The sequence below is a fragment of the Cuculus canorus genome, chromosome 17 (genome assembly GCF_017976375.1).
Source record: "Cuculus canorus isolate bCucCan1 chromosome 17, bCucCan1.pri, whole genome shotgun sequence".
In the NCBI taxonomy this organism is placed as follows: Eukaryota; Metazoa; Chordata; class Aves; order Cuculiformes; family Cuculidae; genus Cuculus; species Cuculus canorus.
Window position 1 is genome coordinate 6,658,981 of NC_071417.1, and position 19,155 is coordinate 6,678,135.

The 19,155-nt window shown below is 47.1% G+C and overlaps 1 protein-coding gene across 1 annotated transcript in view; it reads left to right on the forward strand.

Annotated features, from left to right (window-relative positions):
• SLC5A1 (solute carrier family 5 member 1) overlaps positions 1-19,155 on the forward strand; it is a 28,789-nt gene that overhangs the window by 6,807 nt on the left and 2,827 nt on the right. Inside the window, exons 3-14 of the mRNA XM_009571318.2 lie at positions 1,818-1,922; positions 3,812-3,871; positions 4,207-4,311; positions 8,931-9,036; positions 9,219-9,299; positions 11,389-11,609; positions 12,529-12,664; positions 13,404-13,511; positions 14,509-14,659; positions 15,266-15,434; positions 17,768-17,983; positions 18,280-18,382. Of these exons, the coding sequence (XP_009569613.2) occupies positions 1,818-1,922; positions 3,812-3,871; positions 4,207-4,311; positions 8,931-9,036; positions 9,219-9,299; positions 11,389-11,609; positions 12,529-12,664; positions 13,404-13,511; positions 14,509-14,659; positions 15,266-15,434; positions 17,768-17,983; positions 18,280-18,382 (1,561 nt within the window). The remainder of the gene's footprint in view (positions 1-1,817; positions 1,923-3,811; positions 3,872-4,206; positions 4,312-8,930; positions 9,037-9,218; positions 9,300-11,388; positions 11,610-12,528; positions 12,665-13,403; positions 13,512-14,508; positions 14,660-15,265; positions 15,435-17,767; positions 17,984-18,279; positions 18,383-19,155) is intronic.

Genomic DNA, 19,155 nt, shown 5'->3' on the forward strand with positions numbered 1-19,155 from the left:
TTGGGAACACAGCATTGCAGAGAGCACAGCATCGCCGTAACCCTGCAGCGGTCCTGGTGCGTCAGCCCAAGCTTACCCCAGCCATCCTCTCCTAAAGTTCCTCGTCGGCTGCCTTTGTCACTTGGCTCTGTGCGCAATGCATTGAAAGCTTTTGAAACAGGAGAGGGAGCACATTAAATAAAATTAGAGATTAATGTGGTTAATCTTTTCTGGTGACTGCATTTCTAGTAACCTAGATTTAAGTTTAATTGTTCATCTCCAGGGGAAGCACCAGACATGGGTGCTGGGTATAAGTGGTGTTTGCTCCTCCATGATCACTGCTGGGAAAACACTGTGCTGGTACAAAGAGGTCAGAAGAAAAGTTTTTCTTCGTTACTAGTGATCTCCCTGGCTTATTTGGTAACTTAGTGCAACACTTGTCATTCCTCTCAAGATATCTGTCATAGGACAAACTGGCTCCTTTTCTGTAGGGCACAACTGACTTCTAGACATGTGTGAGTGAACCGAGAGACACAAATTATCTGTCACAGCAAAAGGATAGTTCGTCTGCAAAAGAGGCTGGAAGAAATCAGGAGATCAAACTGGAGAAAGGAGGAGAAAGTAAAGCTTGGAAAAGAGAGATCAGAATCCTCGGATGAATTTTATTTCTACGTGGCATATAAAAAATGGGGAAGGCAAATCTGTTTTGTGATTAGAGGTCAGGGTTGTGAGCTGAAGAGTAGGGCTATTTCTGGCCATAGCATAGCTCTATAGTAAATCTGATCTCCAGAGGTGGATTTCTATAATGAAATCCCTTTTATCCTCCCAAATCTCGTCCTTTTGCTCTCAGGAAGATTGACTCGATTTTTACTGCTGCTCAGAGAACCCACTGCAGTGACCGCAGCTCGGGAATTTGGAACGATTCTCTTCATATACATTTTAGGACCCTAAAAATCTCCCAGTGAGTCACAGAGAAGGAATATTTCTCCCTTTTGTGAGGTGACTCTGAATGTGCTCCAACTGCCTGTGCCTGGGAACTGTATCAGGAGAACATGCCAGGCGCAGGTCCTGCCTTCAGGTGGTTGAAACACCATTGTTAAGCACCTTGGGATCTCGGCATGAGAGCCCCACCTCAACCAGGAACAGTAGAAGCTGGCCAGCAGAGACTCTTTTCCCTAATAGAAAGTATATGCTTTCCTTTCTCCCTGCTCTTCAGTTTCCGTGTTCTGCCCTTTATTCTGCTTGAGTGATTAGTGCAATATTTGGGGGTCCCAGAGATCCAGCATTTCTTCAGTATAACTCCTCAATCTGCTCTTGTTTGTGTCTCGCAGAAGCACTTTCTCAGCAGACATTCCTGGGTTCAGTTCAGTAATTGAGTCTTTTACCTAACGTGACCCAAGGCCAAAGCCTCTGCGGCTCTCAAGGGCGATACACTGGGTTCCATGGGCTGTAGGGTATGGAATGGGGAGTGCCCGTTTGACACGTGGGAATGTGTTTACTGTTCCCTCCTTGAGCAAGGTAGATCACAGGCTTCTTCCCTCATTGTTCCAATGTCATCCCAATGGCAGTTAAAGTTGGCAAACATGTTTAAATCTCTGTTGGTGTAATAAACTGTTGGACTCAACTGGAAGAAGATTTTCTATGCAACGTGGTGTGATGGCTGGAGTCTCAGGGCTAGGGAGGAATGGTTGAAGGGAGTCTTCAAAGTTGTCAATGAAGCCGGTTGTCTGTCATTCTCATTGTCGCCATCTCATGTAGACAGGCATGAGTTCTGTATGCCAAGTGGATATGACTTTTTCAAGTTAACTAAGAGCCAAATGTTGATCTCTTGTTTCCAGATTGGTGCTTCTCTCTTTGCCAGTAACATTGGCAGCGGACATTTTGTGGGAATAGCAGGAACAGCAGCAGCTGGAGGAATTGCCATCGGAGGATATGAGTGGAACGTAAGTGGCATGCATTTTGGTGAACATATTTGTGACATCAGGATCATCCCCAGAGGTTAATCAAAATAACATTGCTGATAACTAGGACCACTGAAGTTGGTGCTTGGCAACATTTGTTTTCTGTACAGACCAGCAAGTGCCAGTGTAATCTACAATTTTGCTCATCCTTCTTGGTCCTTGTCTAAGCCACTGGGAGAAGGTGACCCTTTTCTGTTGAATGAGGCTTTCTAGAGGGCATTTGAGGCCAGTAAACTTATTAATTCTCTTCTCTATACATATCTTTTGACTACTTTAAAAGTATTTATGAAGCGCACTTTCAGACTGCAGGATGTCGGGAAGGTTTTATCAGCTTTGCAATTCATAGTACCTTTTAGAGCATTTTGCTACACAGGAATTGTTGAAGGGGCTTTGATTTCTTCACATGCTATAAGAAATTTTGGGCATCCTTCACAACCACCTGCATTCCAAAAACGTTTTCCTCCTTAGTCTCTCCTTCCTTTAATGATGCGTGTGTTTTCCTTATGGCTGCAGCACAGGGGTAGAGATATCCAAGCTGACTTTAAATGAACTCCATGAGGCACCAGGGCTGGTGTTAACTGCAGCAGCAAGGAGATTCGCCCAAGCTAATTCAGTCCATTTCCTTGTATTCTTGGGCTCTGTGGGTGTGGATAATAATGACCTTGTTCTGCTTAATTGACCTTCAAGGAAGGGATTATACTATGACACAAAGGACTTAATGTGCGTACATAGGTCGATACTCTCCTTGTATTAATTCCGTACAGTGAAGGAAGCACACTACCCTGAGGGACCCGGCTTTGCACCTTAGCAAGTACATGATTGCTGCTGATAGTCAAGTAATAATATGATATAAATATTTAAGGAGAATAATAAAGGCTCAAATGAACTCTAAGGGACACGCACATTTAATCTGTTATCTTTCTCTGTTTGACTACACAAGTCCTGTCACACACTTGATTCCCTTTCTCTTCGTCCCAAAATGAAGAAAAAGAAAACAGACCACGCATTGCTTGAAATTTCCTGGTTTCAAATCTCTGGGACCCATAGCCTTCCCCCAACACATCCACTTCCAGCACTTCATCTCCTGGCAGAATCATGTGCATTGCTGTCATAGAATCATAGAATCATAGAATAGTTCAGGCTGGAAGGGATTTTAAAGATCACATAGTTCCAACCCCTCTGCCACGCGCAGGGACATCCCATTAGATCAGGCTGCCCAAGGACCCATCCGACCTGGCCTTGAACACCTCCAGGGATGGGGCAGCCACAATTTCCCTTGGCAACCTGTTCCAGTGTCTCATCACTCTCATGGTGAAGAAATTCTTCCTAATGTCTAAGGCCCCTGTCTTCCTAAGGCCCCTTTCAGGTACTGGAAGGTCCCTATAAGATCTCCTTTGAGCCTTGTCTTCTCCTGTGTGCTGCCAGTACACAGTGTACAACAGTACTGGTGAGGCAGGACCAGTGATGCATGTGTGCGTGTGAGCAGATACACTATGTGGTTCGTTACTTAGGACCTAATGGGACTGGTGTACAGGTTAATCAATACAGTGGAAGTAGTGTTGTTGACTGCACAGTATGGTTCTCCACTTGAATGAATACCAAGTTTGACTGTTATTATCCTTGTGTATCACTATGACTCAATCAAATTTACTTCTAATGTGTATTAGTATGACAGCAGAAGCTGCCCTGGTGTTTCTTGTCCATCTAATGGTTTTGAACTAAGGGCAGAACTTAAAAGATACAGGTGAAAAATCTTCCTGAACACTGTGGACAGCATGAATGCAGAGTGTAGCTCTGGGTCTGAGAAATGCTTTTTGGGAACGCTGTCTGAAGGAAGTAAGTTAATTCAGCTGCTCTTGTCTTGGCTGCAGGCGCTGGTACTTGTGGTAATTCTGGGATGGCTGTTTGTACCCATCTACGTCAAAGCCGGGGTAAGTCAAAACAGTACGTGATGCTTCACTTTCCTGCTTATGGTTGTGGGTCAGGTCTTGAGTATTGCAAAGCCATTGCAAGGCATGAGATCTGAGCTAGAACTGTACTGTTATGTCTGTGTGTGTGTGCAGTGTGAGGGTTCCCTGTTCTGAGATTTGAGCTGAAAAGTGCTTGGTATTCTCACCTGTTCTCCTTTGATCTCAGAGCTGCCCATCCTTATGGTTGGATCCCTCGTTTAGTGCTCCACTCTCACGGTTATCTGAGTGGCAGAAAACTTCCTCTGATTTGCATTGTATTCGTTCCCCATGATCTGAAACCTTGTTTCCCCCCGCAGGTGGTGACAATGCCAGAGTATCTGAGGAAGCGTTTTGGTGGGAAACGGATTCAGGTCTACCTGTCCATCCTGTCTCTAATCCTGTACATTTTCACCAAGATCTCAGTAAGTACAAGTTCTACAGCATTCCTTCCAACCCACATTGACCCAAGGAGAAGAAACTCCCATTTACACTATTGTTCACACAATCTGTCAGTTGTTTCTGACTTGGAGCCTGTGGTTAAACTAAGAATGGTAAAAATCTGATTCTGTATTTCCTTTGTTCCACCTGTTGTGATTGTGCATCCACATCCGTTCTGCAGTCTAAGTTTTTTCCTCCCTGGCAACGCCTCTTGGGGCTTGTTGGGCTTTCTCCTTTTTTTCAGGTTTTTAAGGTTTACTTCTGCTCTAGAGAAAGTCAGAGTGGAGGGAAGCTTGCATTGTATTACAGTCTGTTATCCTAGGGATCTGTGAAACACACGGCAGGAATTTTTGTCCCCAAACTTCATATTTTTCTGTTTTAGCATCCTCTGGTGAACATGCTGTCAGTAAGATTGATGAGGGAAAGCAGCAAGAGGGCTAGAGAGCAAAAGGTGAAAATAAAAATCAGCAAATAAGAGAGTGGGGAAATTAGAAGGAGGGAATTTGTAACAGCTGAGGTGAAGGGAGAGAAGAGGGGAGGTTCTTTTAATGGGCAGGTGGTTGGTGTAAAGTTGAAGGTGCTGTGAAGTTAATGTTTATTAAGTAAGAGGTTGTGTTTCTGCAAAGTAGTGAAGTGAGCTGATGTTTTCCATAGGTCTTGAAACTACTGAGCCTCTGAAGAAGTCCACAGTTCAGGCATACCTCAGCCTGTTGTTTTGCAGGAGTTGCCATGGCAGATTACTCTTTGCCCTCTGAATGGGAGCTGAGTGATAATAGTGCAATTTAAGCTAAAAGATTGGCCTTTTGCTCTCATTCTCACATCTTCACGATAACTGATCCTTAGAGAGGTTATAAATTAAACAGGTTGGTACCGCAGAGCTAGCCTCAGAGTTGGATTCCCATGTCTTTCAAAAGGACTGGTTAATTTGCTGGTTTTGTCCCTAACTAACACAATCAGAAGTCCCAGGTATGACACAGAGTTCTGACAGCTCTAGCAGCTGAGAAACTCTTCCAGTGAGATGATTCACAGCCTATTCTGCAACACACGTTAGTAATGAGCGCATCCAGGTGTTACTTCCAGCCTCCATCGTGCCTAAGGATCTGGTCATGGGATTTCACCCTGTTTCAGTTGGAGTGTCTTGCTTCTAGGTAAAACAGGTTCTCAGTTGAAGCTTCCAGTGGGGTCATGAGGCTGAAGCACCCTTTCCTGCTCTTGTGGTCCTGTCTTATTTGGGAGCAAAGTGATAGTAAAGAGACTCCTACAGTAGCAGATTACCTGGGCCCCACTCTGCCAGGGGCCCATCCCAACTTCCCACCAACCCAAGTATTCCAGAGGGGTGTCTGGAATTGCTGTGGAGTTGGGTCTCTGTGCTGTGCAGGGGAAAAAGGTGCACAAGTTCTGTAACCATTTCTCTTGTTCATCCCACCTGCCCAGAACGACTGGCAGCATCTGTCCCATGTACAGATGTGGCTCATGTTTTCATAGAGTACAAACACGTCTCGTGCATCATTGGTTTATGGTGCTGTGGTTGGTAGGGCAGGATTTGCCCAGCTTAGATTTATTTGCCATATCTTATTTTGAACAGGCAGAACAGGCCAAGTCCTTGTAGTTTCAGACACTGTCAGGCATTGTCAGAGTAGGTTTTTCTACACCAGCTACACAATACTGTGCCCAAATTATCACCTGATGAACCAGCTCCTAAAGCTGGAAGGGAAAGGCTGTTCAATCCTGGTCTATAGCTAACCTCTTTGTGCTGTGTAAAGACGTGCACAGTGTGTAAAGGCAGCCCAGGCTCTTCCCGGGGGCCGCTGTGTATCCAGATGCACCCAGGCATTGACAGTCCCCGCCACAGCCAGCTCGGACATTTGCATTTTACTTCCTTGGCTGCTGCCTTTGCAAATCCTGCCTTGGGATCTGTGGGGCTTATTGAGAATTAATACAGAAGGGTGGGGTTTTGCCCTGCCCTTAGCGGGAAGCCTTACCTGTGAGTTTGACTGTCAGCGACAGAGCCACTCATCCTTGTAGGAGAGTGGCGTCCCTGTTGCTGGGGTGTTTTTTTCTGCTGCTTCCTTGATGTGTTAAAATATTAGCTAATGTTCTTAATATAATTATTATGGTGCTTTCCAATGAACAATATAATACGTCAGGTCGTGTACACCCTGGTGTGTCTTTCCTGGCTCAGTGCCCACTACCAGCTGATGACCAGATTCCCTCTGCACACCCCTGGACAAGGTCCTTACCATTTCTCTCTTTTCCCGCACATTCTGTGTATTTTGCAGTGATTTCTCAGCTGCTTTTGTGGCAAATCCCCTACTTACCAGGCCAGGCCATGCTGCTGGGTGTTGATCTTGGAACCCAAAGGATTTTGGTGCCTCACGCATGGCTGGTTCTTCAGCACGCAGCACTGCGTGGGCAATGCCCGTAGCAGCTTGCAGGGGCTTCCTACCCACTGCTGTTGCTTCTGCAGGTTGTTAGGCCAAAGAAGATGGCCCAGTAAAAATAAAACCGCAATGGAGAGTGATTGACTTGATTATGACAAGACACAAGGGATTCTGACCTGAAAGCTTCTGAAGCAATCAGAAACTGTAAACTGGAATTTCTCAATGTATTGGAGCATTTTCTTTACAGCCATTGTGCATAATTTCAGTGGTAAATGTATGGGTATAGAGTGAGGGGGAAGTGGAGGCACAAGGATGAGCTCTTCTCGGCTGTGCGGGGCAGGTGTGTGAGTACGTGCCGCTGCCCAGACTCGCTGTTAATGCCACGGCTGGGCTCACTCCGCTGGCACGTGTTCTGCCAGCGTTTCCTGCATGCTTTGGAGAGACAGCTTGTAATGTAAAGGAAAGATTTACTCTATTCAGAGATAAGATAAAGATTAAATAGTGTCCATAAAAGGGTATTAATGGAAGGATATAATCCAGTTGTGAGGGAGGAGCAGCAACACTGGAAGGTAACTCGGCATTTCTACAAACCTGGTGTATTGCTCAGGATGCTAAATAATTAACTATACATTTCTTTCTGAGAGTCATATTAGGACCATTAATATTTAATGCTATGTAGGCTAAACTAAAGCCAAGAACAATAAAAGACCTGGGATAGGCGCTGTTGTGAAAAGACAGGAAAAACTATTCCCACAGTGAGAAGCGACAAAGGATCTGGGCCTATAGCCCCTGGTGCTGAGCCAAACGTCCTCTTGTCCCGTTCCAAACTAAGAGCTACAAGAAATCAAATACACCAACCTGCTCCAGGGGCAGGGGTAGGGATGGGACCTCTGCGTGCTCCACAGTGGTTATCTGCTTGTCAGGGCAGTGGGGTTGGAAGGCCTCTTGCTGCAGAGGTCTGCGCCTCTTCCTCATTCCCCAGAGTGAGCATGGGGTGCGATCGTACCCTGCGGTCTCGCTTTAGGTGGCTCTGGAACAAAGAGGATTTCTTCACCCAATACGTCCCAGCTAGCCAGGCTGCGTACCTGCTCGCTAGTGCCTCTGCCCTCACCTGCCTCAGCCCGGCTGCGGGCAGGAGCGGTGCAAGGGCCTGCTCTGCCATCACGGGCTCTGGTTGTCCCACAGCCCGGCCTGTGCAACCTCCTGCGCCTCACCAAGTGCCATCTCACAGCTGCCCTGCTGTAACTCTGCGTGCAGCCTTCACTCCAGGGAACATGTAATGTTGTGCATCCTTGTTTCTCAGACCCTCCACACGGGCAGTTCCTGCAGCACTGTGCAGCTCCTGAGCTTGTTTTGCAGCACGAGGACTTGCGTTGTTATACATGAGGGTGGGAATCCCTACACAGAGCCCTTGTACGGGGGGGGTCAGAAAGGAGGAATGTGGGTGGGATTGTGAATGAGCCCATGACCTGGGTGCTTAGGAGCAAGGGCAGGTACAGGGCTAATCTCCAATGAAAGCAGAATTTACAGAACTGCAGCATGAGGGCACTGGGGTAGATTATTCTGATTGACAATCTGGATAAATAACGTTGATGCAAATTATCTCTAAATCAGGAACAGATTTCACGCAATTAAAATCCCAAAGCATTACTCAGAAACCTGAATAATTCCTTTCTTATGCAAGAGCTAAAGGTCTCTTCTGTTAGCCAACCGGTGTCAATTATTCTGACAGGAACCGAAGAATAGAGATAATACAAGATGTTTGCCTTTAATCACCACTTGTCCTGAACCAGCAGGACGAGCAAGCAGTAAAGAAAAGTAAGAGATTTCTAGAGCAGCATTAATGAAGAAAACCACCATGCGTCCTGGCGGCTTCACAGTTCACCCTGTGTAGCAGCCAGGGTAACCAGAGCTCTAAGCAATGTGTTATTAACCCATCTCAATATGTGAGCACAGAGCAGTGAGGGGATTCTGTGCCCGGCTTAAATGATCCATTGGAAAAGACCTGGAAATCCTTTGCCAGGCATTACAGCTCTTGTCCTGGCAGCACCGCAGCAATTGGCAGGGCTACTGAAACGGCCTCTGTTCTCTGAGGATTGCTTTGAGGGCTGTGCAGTGCTATAAGGGGTGGAGTTCTCTACTTTGGTCCCTCATCAGGAATGTCTGATACGCCCCCAGCCTGACTTTAAACATTGCTTAGTCTATATTTTTTTCTCTTACAGGCAGATATATTCTCTGGGGCTGTGTTCATACAGCTGGCCGTCGGGCTGAACCTTTACTTGGCCATAATCATCCTGCTTGCTATTACAGCTCTGTACACCATCACAGGTGAGTGTGCAGGGCGGTCAGATAAATACAGAAGTTAGGGGACCCCCAGAAAAAGGAGAGGGGAGGTAGGTAAGGGGGGGAGGAATGAAAACCTGGAAGGGGGTGATTTGCAGGGGTCTTTTTTTGGAAGCAAGGTGGTGAGACATTCGCTCAGGCGCTAATCTATCTGTCTTTGCTGTTAGGTGGCCTTGCAGCTGTGATTTACACAGACACCTTGCAAACATTTATCATGGTAGTGGGATCCTTCATACTGATGGGATTTGGTAAGTAAGTCAGCTGAATTAAACTGGTATGTTCAACCACAAATCCTCTGGTGGTTCTAGAAATGGATGCTGTAGTGTGGAACTCTGCTACTCCAGAGTTTCAGTTCATATTCCTGTGCATCAGAAAGAAAACAAGCACATTGCCAAGGTCTTTAGTCACTGTGAGCACTCCAAAGCACTGGTGGATGTGGAAGGTAATACATAGCATCCTGGCAGAACAGGACTTGTGATGGCTAAGGAGTTAAAGCAGAGCTGTTTGCAGGTGATGATGATGCTCTTGAGAAGTTCAGAGGGTATCTTGTTTTAAGGAGATTCTAATTTCCTAATATTCACATGCTAATGCGTGAACATTTCTGATTCAAAATGGAGAGCTGTTGGTCACAGTGCGCATTTTTTCCTTGTTTCTAGCTGCCAGCTTGTGTTAAACCAACCCAAATACAGCACCATTTTAAATAGGCCTTTAATTAGTCCACCTGGGATTACTTTGTAATTGCCTGGGAAGATCAGGAACAGATCCTCCTGGAAGCTATGCTAAAGCACATGGGGGACAGGGAGGTGATTAATGGCAGTCAGCATGGCTTCACCAGGGGCAAGTCCTGTCTGACCAACTTGGTGGCTTTCTATGATGGGGTAACCGCAGCAGTGGACACGGGTAAACCAACAGATGTGATCTATATAGACTTCTGTAAAGCCTTTGACACGGTCCCACACAACATCCTTCTCTCTAAATTGGAGAGATTTGATGGGTGGACGGTACGGTGGATAAGAAACTGGTTGGATGGTTGTATTCAGAGAGTAGTGGTCAATGGCTCAAAGTCCAGATGGAGATCTGTGACAAGTGGTGTTCCTCAGGGGTCCATACTGGGACCAGTGCTGTTTAATATCTTTATCAACGATAATGACAGCCAGATTGAGTGCACCCTCAGCAAGTTTGCAGATGACACCAAGCTGAGTGCTGTAGTTGCCACATTGGAAGGATGGGATGTCACCCAGAGGGACCTGGACAGGCTGGAGAAGTGGGCCTCTGAGAACATCATGGGGTTCAACAAGGCCAAGTGTAAGATCCTACACCTGAGTCAGGGCAATCCCCCTTTTCAGTACATGATGGGGGATGACGTGCTTGAGAGCAGCCCTGCAGAGAAGGACTTAGGGGTGCTGGTCAATTAGAAGCTCGACATGAAGCAGCAATGTGCGCTTGCAGTCCAGAAGGCCAACCGTACCCTGGGCTGCATCGAAAGAAGCGTGTCCAGCAGGGCGAGGGAAGTGATTCTGCCCCTCTATTCCTCTCTTGTGAGACCTCATCTGGAATACTGTGTCCAGTTCTGGAATCCTCCATGTAAGAAGGATATGGAGCTGTTGGAACAGGTCCAGAGGAGGTCTACAAAGATGATCGGAGGGCTGGAGCACCTTCCCTTTGAGGACAGGCTGAGAGAGTTGGGCTTGTTCAGCCTGGAGAAGAGAAGGCTCCGAGGAGATCTTATAGAGACCTTCCAGTACCTGAAGGGGGCCTACAGGAGAGCTGGAGAGGGGCTATTTGTAAAGGCTTGTGGGGATAGGACCAGGGGAGACAGGTATAAAATGGAGCGGCGCACATTTAGACTGGACATTAGGAAGAATTTCTTCACCATGAGAGTGTTGAGGCACTGGCGCAGGTTGCCCAGGGAGGTTGCAAACCTCATTCCTCTAGCTGAGTCTTTCACTTGAAATTAAATTATTTCCCCATTGTTACAACAGCAACAACCCCAGGCTGGCCTAACCTGGTAAGACCCTGTCTCAGGTTCTCCCTGGGTTACCCACATGGAGGGATAATGCATCATCACTTCATTTCTTGGCAAATTGCATGTAAGGGATGTTGAGACCATGGAGCCCAAATCACAGTTCACGAGCTGTGTGGAAGCCTACAGAGAAAGGTCACTTTGGTTCTTCAATGGTTTGAATACTTGCAAATCACTGGACACTGGTTTCTGGCAGTGTTGATGTGTCCAGGCTAGGGTGGGTTTGGGCCTGTGGTAAGGAGGGGTCTCTAGCTCTTTAAATACTTTAAAAATAAATAAATACTTTATTGCTACTTTTGCTTTCTGTTTTTTAGCATTTGTTGAAGTAGGAGGGTATGATGCTTTCATGCAGAAGTACATGGCAGCAATTCCGTCCAATATCTCCTATGGGAATATTACGATTGATGAAGAATGTTACACTCCTCGGAAGGATTCCTTTCACATCTTCCGAGATGCCGTCACAGGAGATTTGCCCTGGCCAGGGCTCGTCTTTGGTTTGAGCATCCTTGCTTTGTGGTACTGGTGCACAGATCAGGTAATGTGGAAGCCACGTGCTTTGGAGATGCAGAACCAAACCCCTGCAGTCTAGGGACACTCTCCCCTGTCATTCAAGGCTGAGTCACAGAAGTGACAGTTATTTCAAGACTGGTCAGTGACTTTTCAGTTTCTGGTTTCTAAATCCCTCCCGCATGCGAGAAAATGGAAAAGGCATTCTTTCAATTTGACCGTGCCCAGCAGATGCCATGTATAAATCCTTTCTCATCTGTTGTGTGTAACTGTGTGTGAAAGCACAGAATGGTTGCAATGTAAACATTTGCTTCAATTTGCTTCATTTTTCAAATGGGTCAAGGAATGATTCCCCTTTCAGGAATACCAGTTTGTTTCCTGTTTGAGTGGCTTTCATCTTCGCATGAACTGTCTTGAAAATATGCTTTAGATGTGGTTTCTTTCAGTCTAGAGACTCTTCCCTACTCTTCACCTCTCCCTAAAACCCTGCCCTCCAGTTTCTCCAGGAGATCACACTGACTTGCAGAGTGTGCTCTGCAGTGCGCCCAGTCTCTGGCAAGTGACCTGTCTGCATTCCTACCCCGAGACAGGCAATGTTCACAGCTTGGAACCAACTGAACCAAACCACCAGTGTAGCTGTGTCTGTTGCTCAGGCAAATATTTAATTCCTTTTTGGCTTTTCCGTCTGCCTGCTTTAGGAACATGTTGTGAGAAAGAACCTTACTTCTGAAACACACTGGGCGAATATTTTCCCTTTTGTACTTCACGTTCTCTGCTTCCCTTTGATGTTCATGTAGCTTTTAGTTGTCCTAATGACAAAAATGGTGAATGGGCTCCTTCCCTGTCACAGAGGTTAGGAACTCCCTTTACCTGGGCCTTGGCATGGTGTGTTCACGACAGAGCTCTTCTTGGTTGAGTGATGCACGCGTGCTGTATCTCCTTGGCAGGTTATTGTTCAAAGATGTCTCTCTGGCAAGAACATGTCCCATGTGAAGGCTGGTTGCATCATGTGTGGATACCTGAAACTCTTGCCCATGTTTATCATAGTGATGCCTGGAATGATCAGCCGCATTTTGTATACAGGTAGGCAGATGTGTACAGAAATAAAAATTTCTGCTTGCTGACAGTCTTTCACCGCCAGTCTTGCTCGATTTCCCAGTTTCTGTCCTTTCCAAAATGCCTGCTAGATGGTCACCTTGTCATCCAAATTGTCCAGGCCAGGTATGCACAAACCCTAACTATTCTGTAGGAAGTGACAGGCCTTCCTCTTTCCCCTAACGCCAGGTTTCTGCTCATGCTATTGCTGTCCATTTTAGGGGATGGAAATTCCAGTGTTCCTGCCCACCTCTCTGTTGGTTACAGCCCTGCTCTGGCAGAGCAGCACAAGGTCCAGGACGGACCCTCTGCTGGCAGTCAGCTGAAGGGCATTATCAGGCACAGACAGTGATGTCTGGGGCCATGGCCAGTCCTGAGTGCCTTCTCCTTCCCAGCAGTGGGTTTAGAAGCGGAGGAGGAGTTAGGTTCACGTTGGAGGGAGGAGTCTCTGTGTTCCTCTGCTGTTTTTCTGCTTGTGTCATTCAGTCCTGGCCTGACAAATTAATGCTGACTTTTTGACCCGCAGCAATTTTCAGTGTTCTTTTAGAGAGGAGAGGAAGGAGAGGGGCTTAAAATCGCCTTCCTCCTTGCCCACAGACCAAGGATGACATTGAGGGTGTCAGTCAGTGGTCCAACACAGGGATACAGTTCAGAAGCTCTACTAATTTGGGAGCAATCTGTCGTTAACATGACCTTGCCTAACCCTGTCTCATGGTTCTCTCCTCAGATGTGGTGGCTTGTGTTGTGCCTGAAATCTGCCAGCAGTACTGCGGCACTGCGGTTGGCTGTACGAACATCGCTTATCCCAAAATGGTAGTGGAGCTTATGCCAAACGGTAAGAGACTGCCTGTGTGTGTTTCACGCAAAATGAGGCTGCCGGACTGTAAAAACAGGGCACAGAGGCAAGCCACATTGCAGACGTAGGTCAGAAGTTCCTGCTAGAGCTGCGTGCTGTTGATTGAAGGGGGAGTCTGCGTGATGGCAGCTGCAGGCGTGGAATGGCCACACGCTGGCAGTGGCAGCTCTCCACTGGCAAATACTGGGTGAGGGAGCTGTGATTGAGCTTCCATTCTGTGAAGGTGAAAAATAACCCACTTTGCCAATGATTTATAGATGACTGTCTCTGCCAGAACTTCTGAGTCGGAAGCATAACCTGCAGTCGTTCTGCTAAATTCGCTGAGGCAAGAGGGGGAAATGTTCTATGTACATATTATCCCATGGGTCACCTGTTCCATGAAAGAACTTGGCACTGCTTTGGAAAGCACAGAGGATACATAGGAGATAAATCTCTGCAGAAAACCATGGAGCTGGGTCAGATGGCCAGAAAGACAGACTGGGATGTAACACAGCCCATGGTCCTTCCTTGGGAGCTGTAGTAATCACCCATTCTGTTATCATTGTTGTACATGGGACTAGCACTGTCATGCTTCCCCTGCTGTGCTGACTCGATCGCACCATGTGGGAAATGCCTTACTCTGATTTTCAAACAGTATAATAAACTTCTTCTTGCCAAACAACGGGTTACAAATATACCATGAGCAAGTGAGCACCCGCCTGTGCACAAGAGAAATGATTTCTAGAATCGTTGGGGCGAGTATGCATTCCCAACAGAAGCTCCTCTGTTCAAAAACTCGGGAGATGTCCTCTCACTGCTGTAAATAGCATTTCCAAAGCCTCACAGGAGAGCATTGGGCAGGCATCAGCACATGAACACGCCAGGCATGCTCCTAGCTGGCTGACTCGGAAGGGTAGGACAAGACAAGCACCATGGCTGGTGCTGCGTGCTAAGACTGCACTGAGTGCTCATCCCAGTTCGCGCATCTCTCTTTCAGGTCTGCGGGGTCTGATGCTGGCGGTCATGCTGGCCTCCCTTATGAGCTCCCTGACTTCCATTTTTAACAGTGCTAGCACTTTGTTCACCATGGACATTTACACCAAAATTCGACCCCGATCCTCCGAGAGAGAGCTCATGTTAGCTGGAAGGTAAGCGCAGCCGACTCTTCCGAGACGGACAGACCCGGGGAGCTCCAGGACCTTTAAAGACTGCAGCCTCCAGAAGATGCTCCAAGCACCTGGGTGAACTGCTTTCGCAGGGTGCGGGCAGTGCAGCAGTGGCCTCCTGTGGCCGGACGGGCTGTCCCACCCTGCACTTCCCCTTGGAGAACCCAACCCTGCTTCCAATTGAACTGGCTGTGTTGCGTGAAGTAGCTGAAATAATTGTCAGCAGTTCCTACTGCTTTTCAAAGGGAACCGGTTTTGAATGTCTTCCCGCTCTCTGTGCTACACCAGACTAACGATGAGCAGGTCCGTCTAGTTCATCTGCAAATGATTTGTCTCTAGACACAGCAAACAAAGGAAGTGTTTTTCCCCGTTTTGATTGCACGTTTAAGCATGTGCTGATGGGTATTTGACAGACGCAGTATCCAGCAGGGATTTCTCTGCTTTGTTCAGTGGTAATTGGCCATTATCGCTGATTTTGCTGGTAGAAATACAAAACGGACGTTTAAATTATTGATTAAATGCTGTTTTTTCCTTTTTGATAGAGGCTTCTAAGCAGGTGGCTAATTGAATATCTGGCTGTCTTTACAGGGCATTTATGTTACTTTTAATCGGCATCAGCATTGCCTGGGTCCCCGTGGTGCAGTCAGCTCAAAGCGGGCAGCTCTTTGACTACATTCAGTCCGTCACCAGCTTCCTGGGACCCCCCATTGGCGCTGTCTTCTTGCTCGCCATCTTCTGCAAGCGGGTCAATGAGCAGGTAAGTATTGAGGAAAGATGCACAAACCCTGTTCCTTTAGGCACTGGGAGAATAGCTTTTTTGTTTTGATGTCTTTTATTAGCAACTTCTTCCTGTTGCTTTTAACTCTACTACATCCCAGGGATTCTGTGCTGCCAGACCCCAGGGCCTGAGGTTTCAGAGAAGAGTTTGAAAAGTTCTTAGCTAATTTGATAAATAAACAGTCATCTAGGGGTTCCTGGATAGCTCTGAAATTGAGATTTTCTATCCCTTTGCCAAGAAGTATGTCAAGTGCATAATTTATGGAGCCGTATTTGAAAGGAATCTTTTAGGATGCTGGTCATCAAACTGCTTTACCGAACAGATCACTGTTCCCTTTCCTCTTAACCACTGTACACTTTGTCAATGGTCTTTTAAACAAACAGTCTCTTGTTTCATTTGTAGCTCCCCACCACTTTGAGGCCCTAGGCTGGGAATCGCTGGGTTTGATTCATAGAGCAGTGAACTGATAAACAGTCCGTATCTTTTGTCCAGTTGGCAATAGATCAGTGTCTATAGATATCATAGTATTATAGTATAGTTAGGGTTGGAAGAAACCTTAAAGATCACTTAGTTCCAACCCCTCTGCCATGAGCAGGGACATTCCACTGGATCAGGCTGCCCAAGGCCCATCCAATCTGGCCTTGAACATCTCCAGGGATGGGGCATCCGCAACCTCCCTGGGCAACCTGGGCCAGTGCCTCAACACTCTCATGGTGAAGAAAGTCTTCCTAATGTCCAGTCTAAATCTGCCCCGCTCCAGTTTATACCCATCTCTCCTGGTCCTATCCCCACAAGCCTTTCCAAATAACCCCTCTCCAGCTCTCCTGTAGGCCCCCTTCAGGTACTGGAAGGTGGCTATAAGATCTCCTCTGAGCCTTCTCTTCTCCAGGCTGAACAGGCCCAACTCTCTCAGCCTGTCCTTGTAGGGAAGGTGCTCCAGCCCTCCGATCATCTTTGTAGCCCTCCTCTGGACCCGTTCCAACAGCTCCATATCCTTCTTACATGGAGGATTCCAGAACTGGACACAGTATTCCAGATGAGGTCTCACAAGAGAGGAATAGAGGGGCAGAATCACTTCCCTCGACCTGCTGGACACGCTTCTTTCGATGCAGCCCAGGATACGGTTGGCCTTCTGGGCTGCAAGCGCACATTGCTGCTTCATGTCCTGAACAGCCTGTAGCCGTCGATAGCCACATTCCAGTCATGGGACTCGTCCCTCCATGTTTCCGTGATGGCAACCAGATCATAGCTTTCAAGTAGCACAGTAGCTTCCAGCTCCTCCTGCTTGTTACCCAAGTTTCGTGCGTTAGAGTAAAGGCACTTCAGCTGGGCTGCTGGTTGCATCACCTTCCCAGTGGACCTTCTTTTACCTATAAAGTGTTTTGGAGAAGACTCCTCCCTAACACCTGACTCCTGACACCCGTCCTTCCACTTTTTGTTATATATAGTTAAAAGCCCTATTTACAAGCCCCGGAAGTTCCTGGGCAAAGATCCTCCTCCCCCTCTGAGAAAGGTGGCTCCCATCTGAAGCCTGTAACTCCAGTGCCATGTAGGCCATCCCATTATCAAAAAACCCAAAGTTATTGTTGTGACGTCAGCCACGGAGCCATGTATTAATAGACTGGAGCCGTCTGAGCTGTCTGTGTCACCACCTGTTACTGGGAGGAACCACCTGCTACTGGGAGGATAATATTGTATTTAAGCCTTTGTAAGTAGTTTGGAAGACATGAGATGTGTCACTGCTCTGGTGGGATCACAGACCAGTCGTGGTAACCAGGTGTCAGACCTACCTGTGTGTCTTTCATACTTGGAGCTGGAGTAAGTACAGCTTGCAGTAAAACATCCACTGAAAGTGTTGAGGATTAACTTTTACATAGTTACTACCAAGGTCATTAGAAGACAAACCAGACACATGTTTCAGGAGGAATGGCACCCACTTGCTAGCTACTTCCATCATGCTAGAACTGTCAGAGATTTAGCCCTCAGAGAAAAAAAGGTATGAGAAACCCCTGGGGTGTGTCGGCTGTGGCCAACGCCTGTCCTGTGAGGAGAGGGGTGAACTTTGAGAAAGAAGCTGGATGAAGTGTTTTCCATCTTCTTTCTCCGAGTTGCTGGTCACTGCCGCTTTCAGTTGCATAAATACACTGACCTGTAGATATGGTCACTGACATTATCTGGGATAAAACCCACATGCCAAAGGCAACCTAACACACAATGGCCTCCGTGTTTTCTCCAGCAGCTCTTCAGGGCTTAGAGCTTCTTTCCATGCCTGATATGACTCATCCTGGTCACTCCTGTCCCTTTGTATGCAGGGCGCCTTCTGGGGCCTGATAGTGGGGCTGCTCGGTGGGCTCAGTCGAATGATTGCAGAGTTTGTCTACGGAACTGGCAACTGCGTGAACCCTTCCAACTGCCCCTTCATCATCTGTGGGATTCACTACCTTTACTTTGCAATGATTCTTTTTGGGGTTTCTGCAATTGTCATCCTGGCAGTGTCCTTCATGACCAAGCCCATTCCTGATGTACATGTGAGTATGACTGCAGCCCTGCTCCTTGGGAAATGGAACTCGATGAAACAACTTGTTTTAAATATCTTACATCCTGACATTGCAGCCGCCTGTACCTTACAGTCCTTGTAAGAAAGCAAAGGGCTGGGTTGTCATTTACCTGTCACAAATCATCAGTGACTCCTCATAGTTTGAGGTGTTGACTTCACAGACCTTTGGGATGCCAAGGTCTTGTAGCTTGTCCATGTGCTGGCCAAGCTGATTTGTCTCTGTGTGGTAAGGTTGTGGATTTATAAACACATTTTGCTTCATGGCAGCTCCACCGCTTGTGCTGGTCTTTGCGGAACAGCAAAGAAGAACGTATTGATCTTGATGCAGACGAGGAGCAGGCCAAAGCTGATGAAAAAGATGAGGAATCAGGTAATTGTTCAATATCTACACCTCCTATCAATATATTTGAGTTTCCCTACTTCATTCCTGAAGAAACATTAACATGCCTGATTATCGTAGAATTATCAAAGAATCATAGGATTTTTTAGGTTGAAAAGGACCTTTAAGATCATTGAGTTTGACCCTTAACCTCACACCATCAACCTCATCACTAAACAATGTCCCTAAGCACCACATCCACACAGGTTTTAGATCCCTCCAGGGACAGGGACTCCACCACTGCCCTGGGCAGCCTCTGCCAGTGCCTGACAACCCTTTCTGTGAATGAATTTTTCCTTGTACCCAATCTAAACCTCCCCTGGTGCAACGTGAGGCCATATCCTCTTGTCCTATCACTTATTACTTGGGAGAAGAGCCCAACACCCACTTGCATGAGCACTTTCACCAGATCCCTCAGGACCCCTGGGTAGATCGTATCTGGTCCCACAGACTTGTGTGTGTCCAGGTGGGGTAGCAGGTCGTAACCATTTCCCCTTGGATTTGGGGGCTCCACTCTTGCTCCTTGTCTGCCAGCTCAGGGGGCCAAGTACCTGGAGAACAACTGCTCTGACTGTTGAAGACTGAGGTGAAGAAGGTGTTAAGTGCCTCAGACTTTTCCTCATCCTTTGTCACTGTGTTTTCGTGCATCCAATCAAGGCCAGAGGTTCTCTACAGCCTCCTTTTGCTGCCAATGGGTTTGTAGAAATATTGGAAAGCCATCCTACCTCCCCACACCAACAAAACTTCAGACCCACCCATTCCAA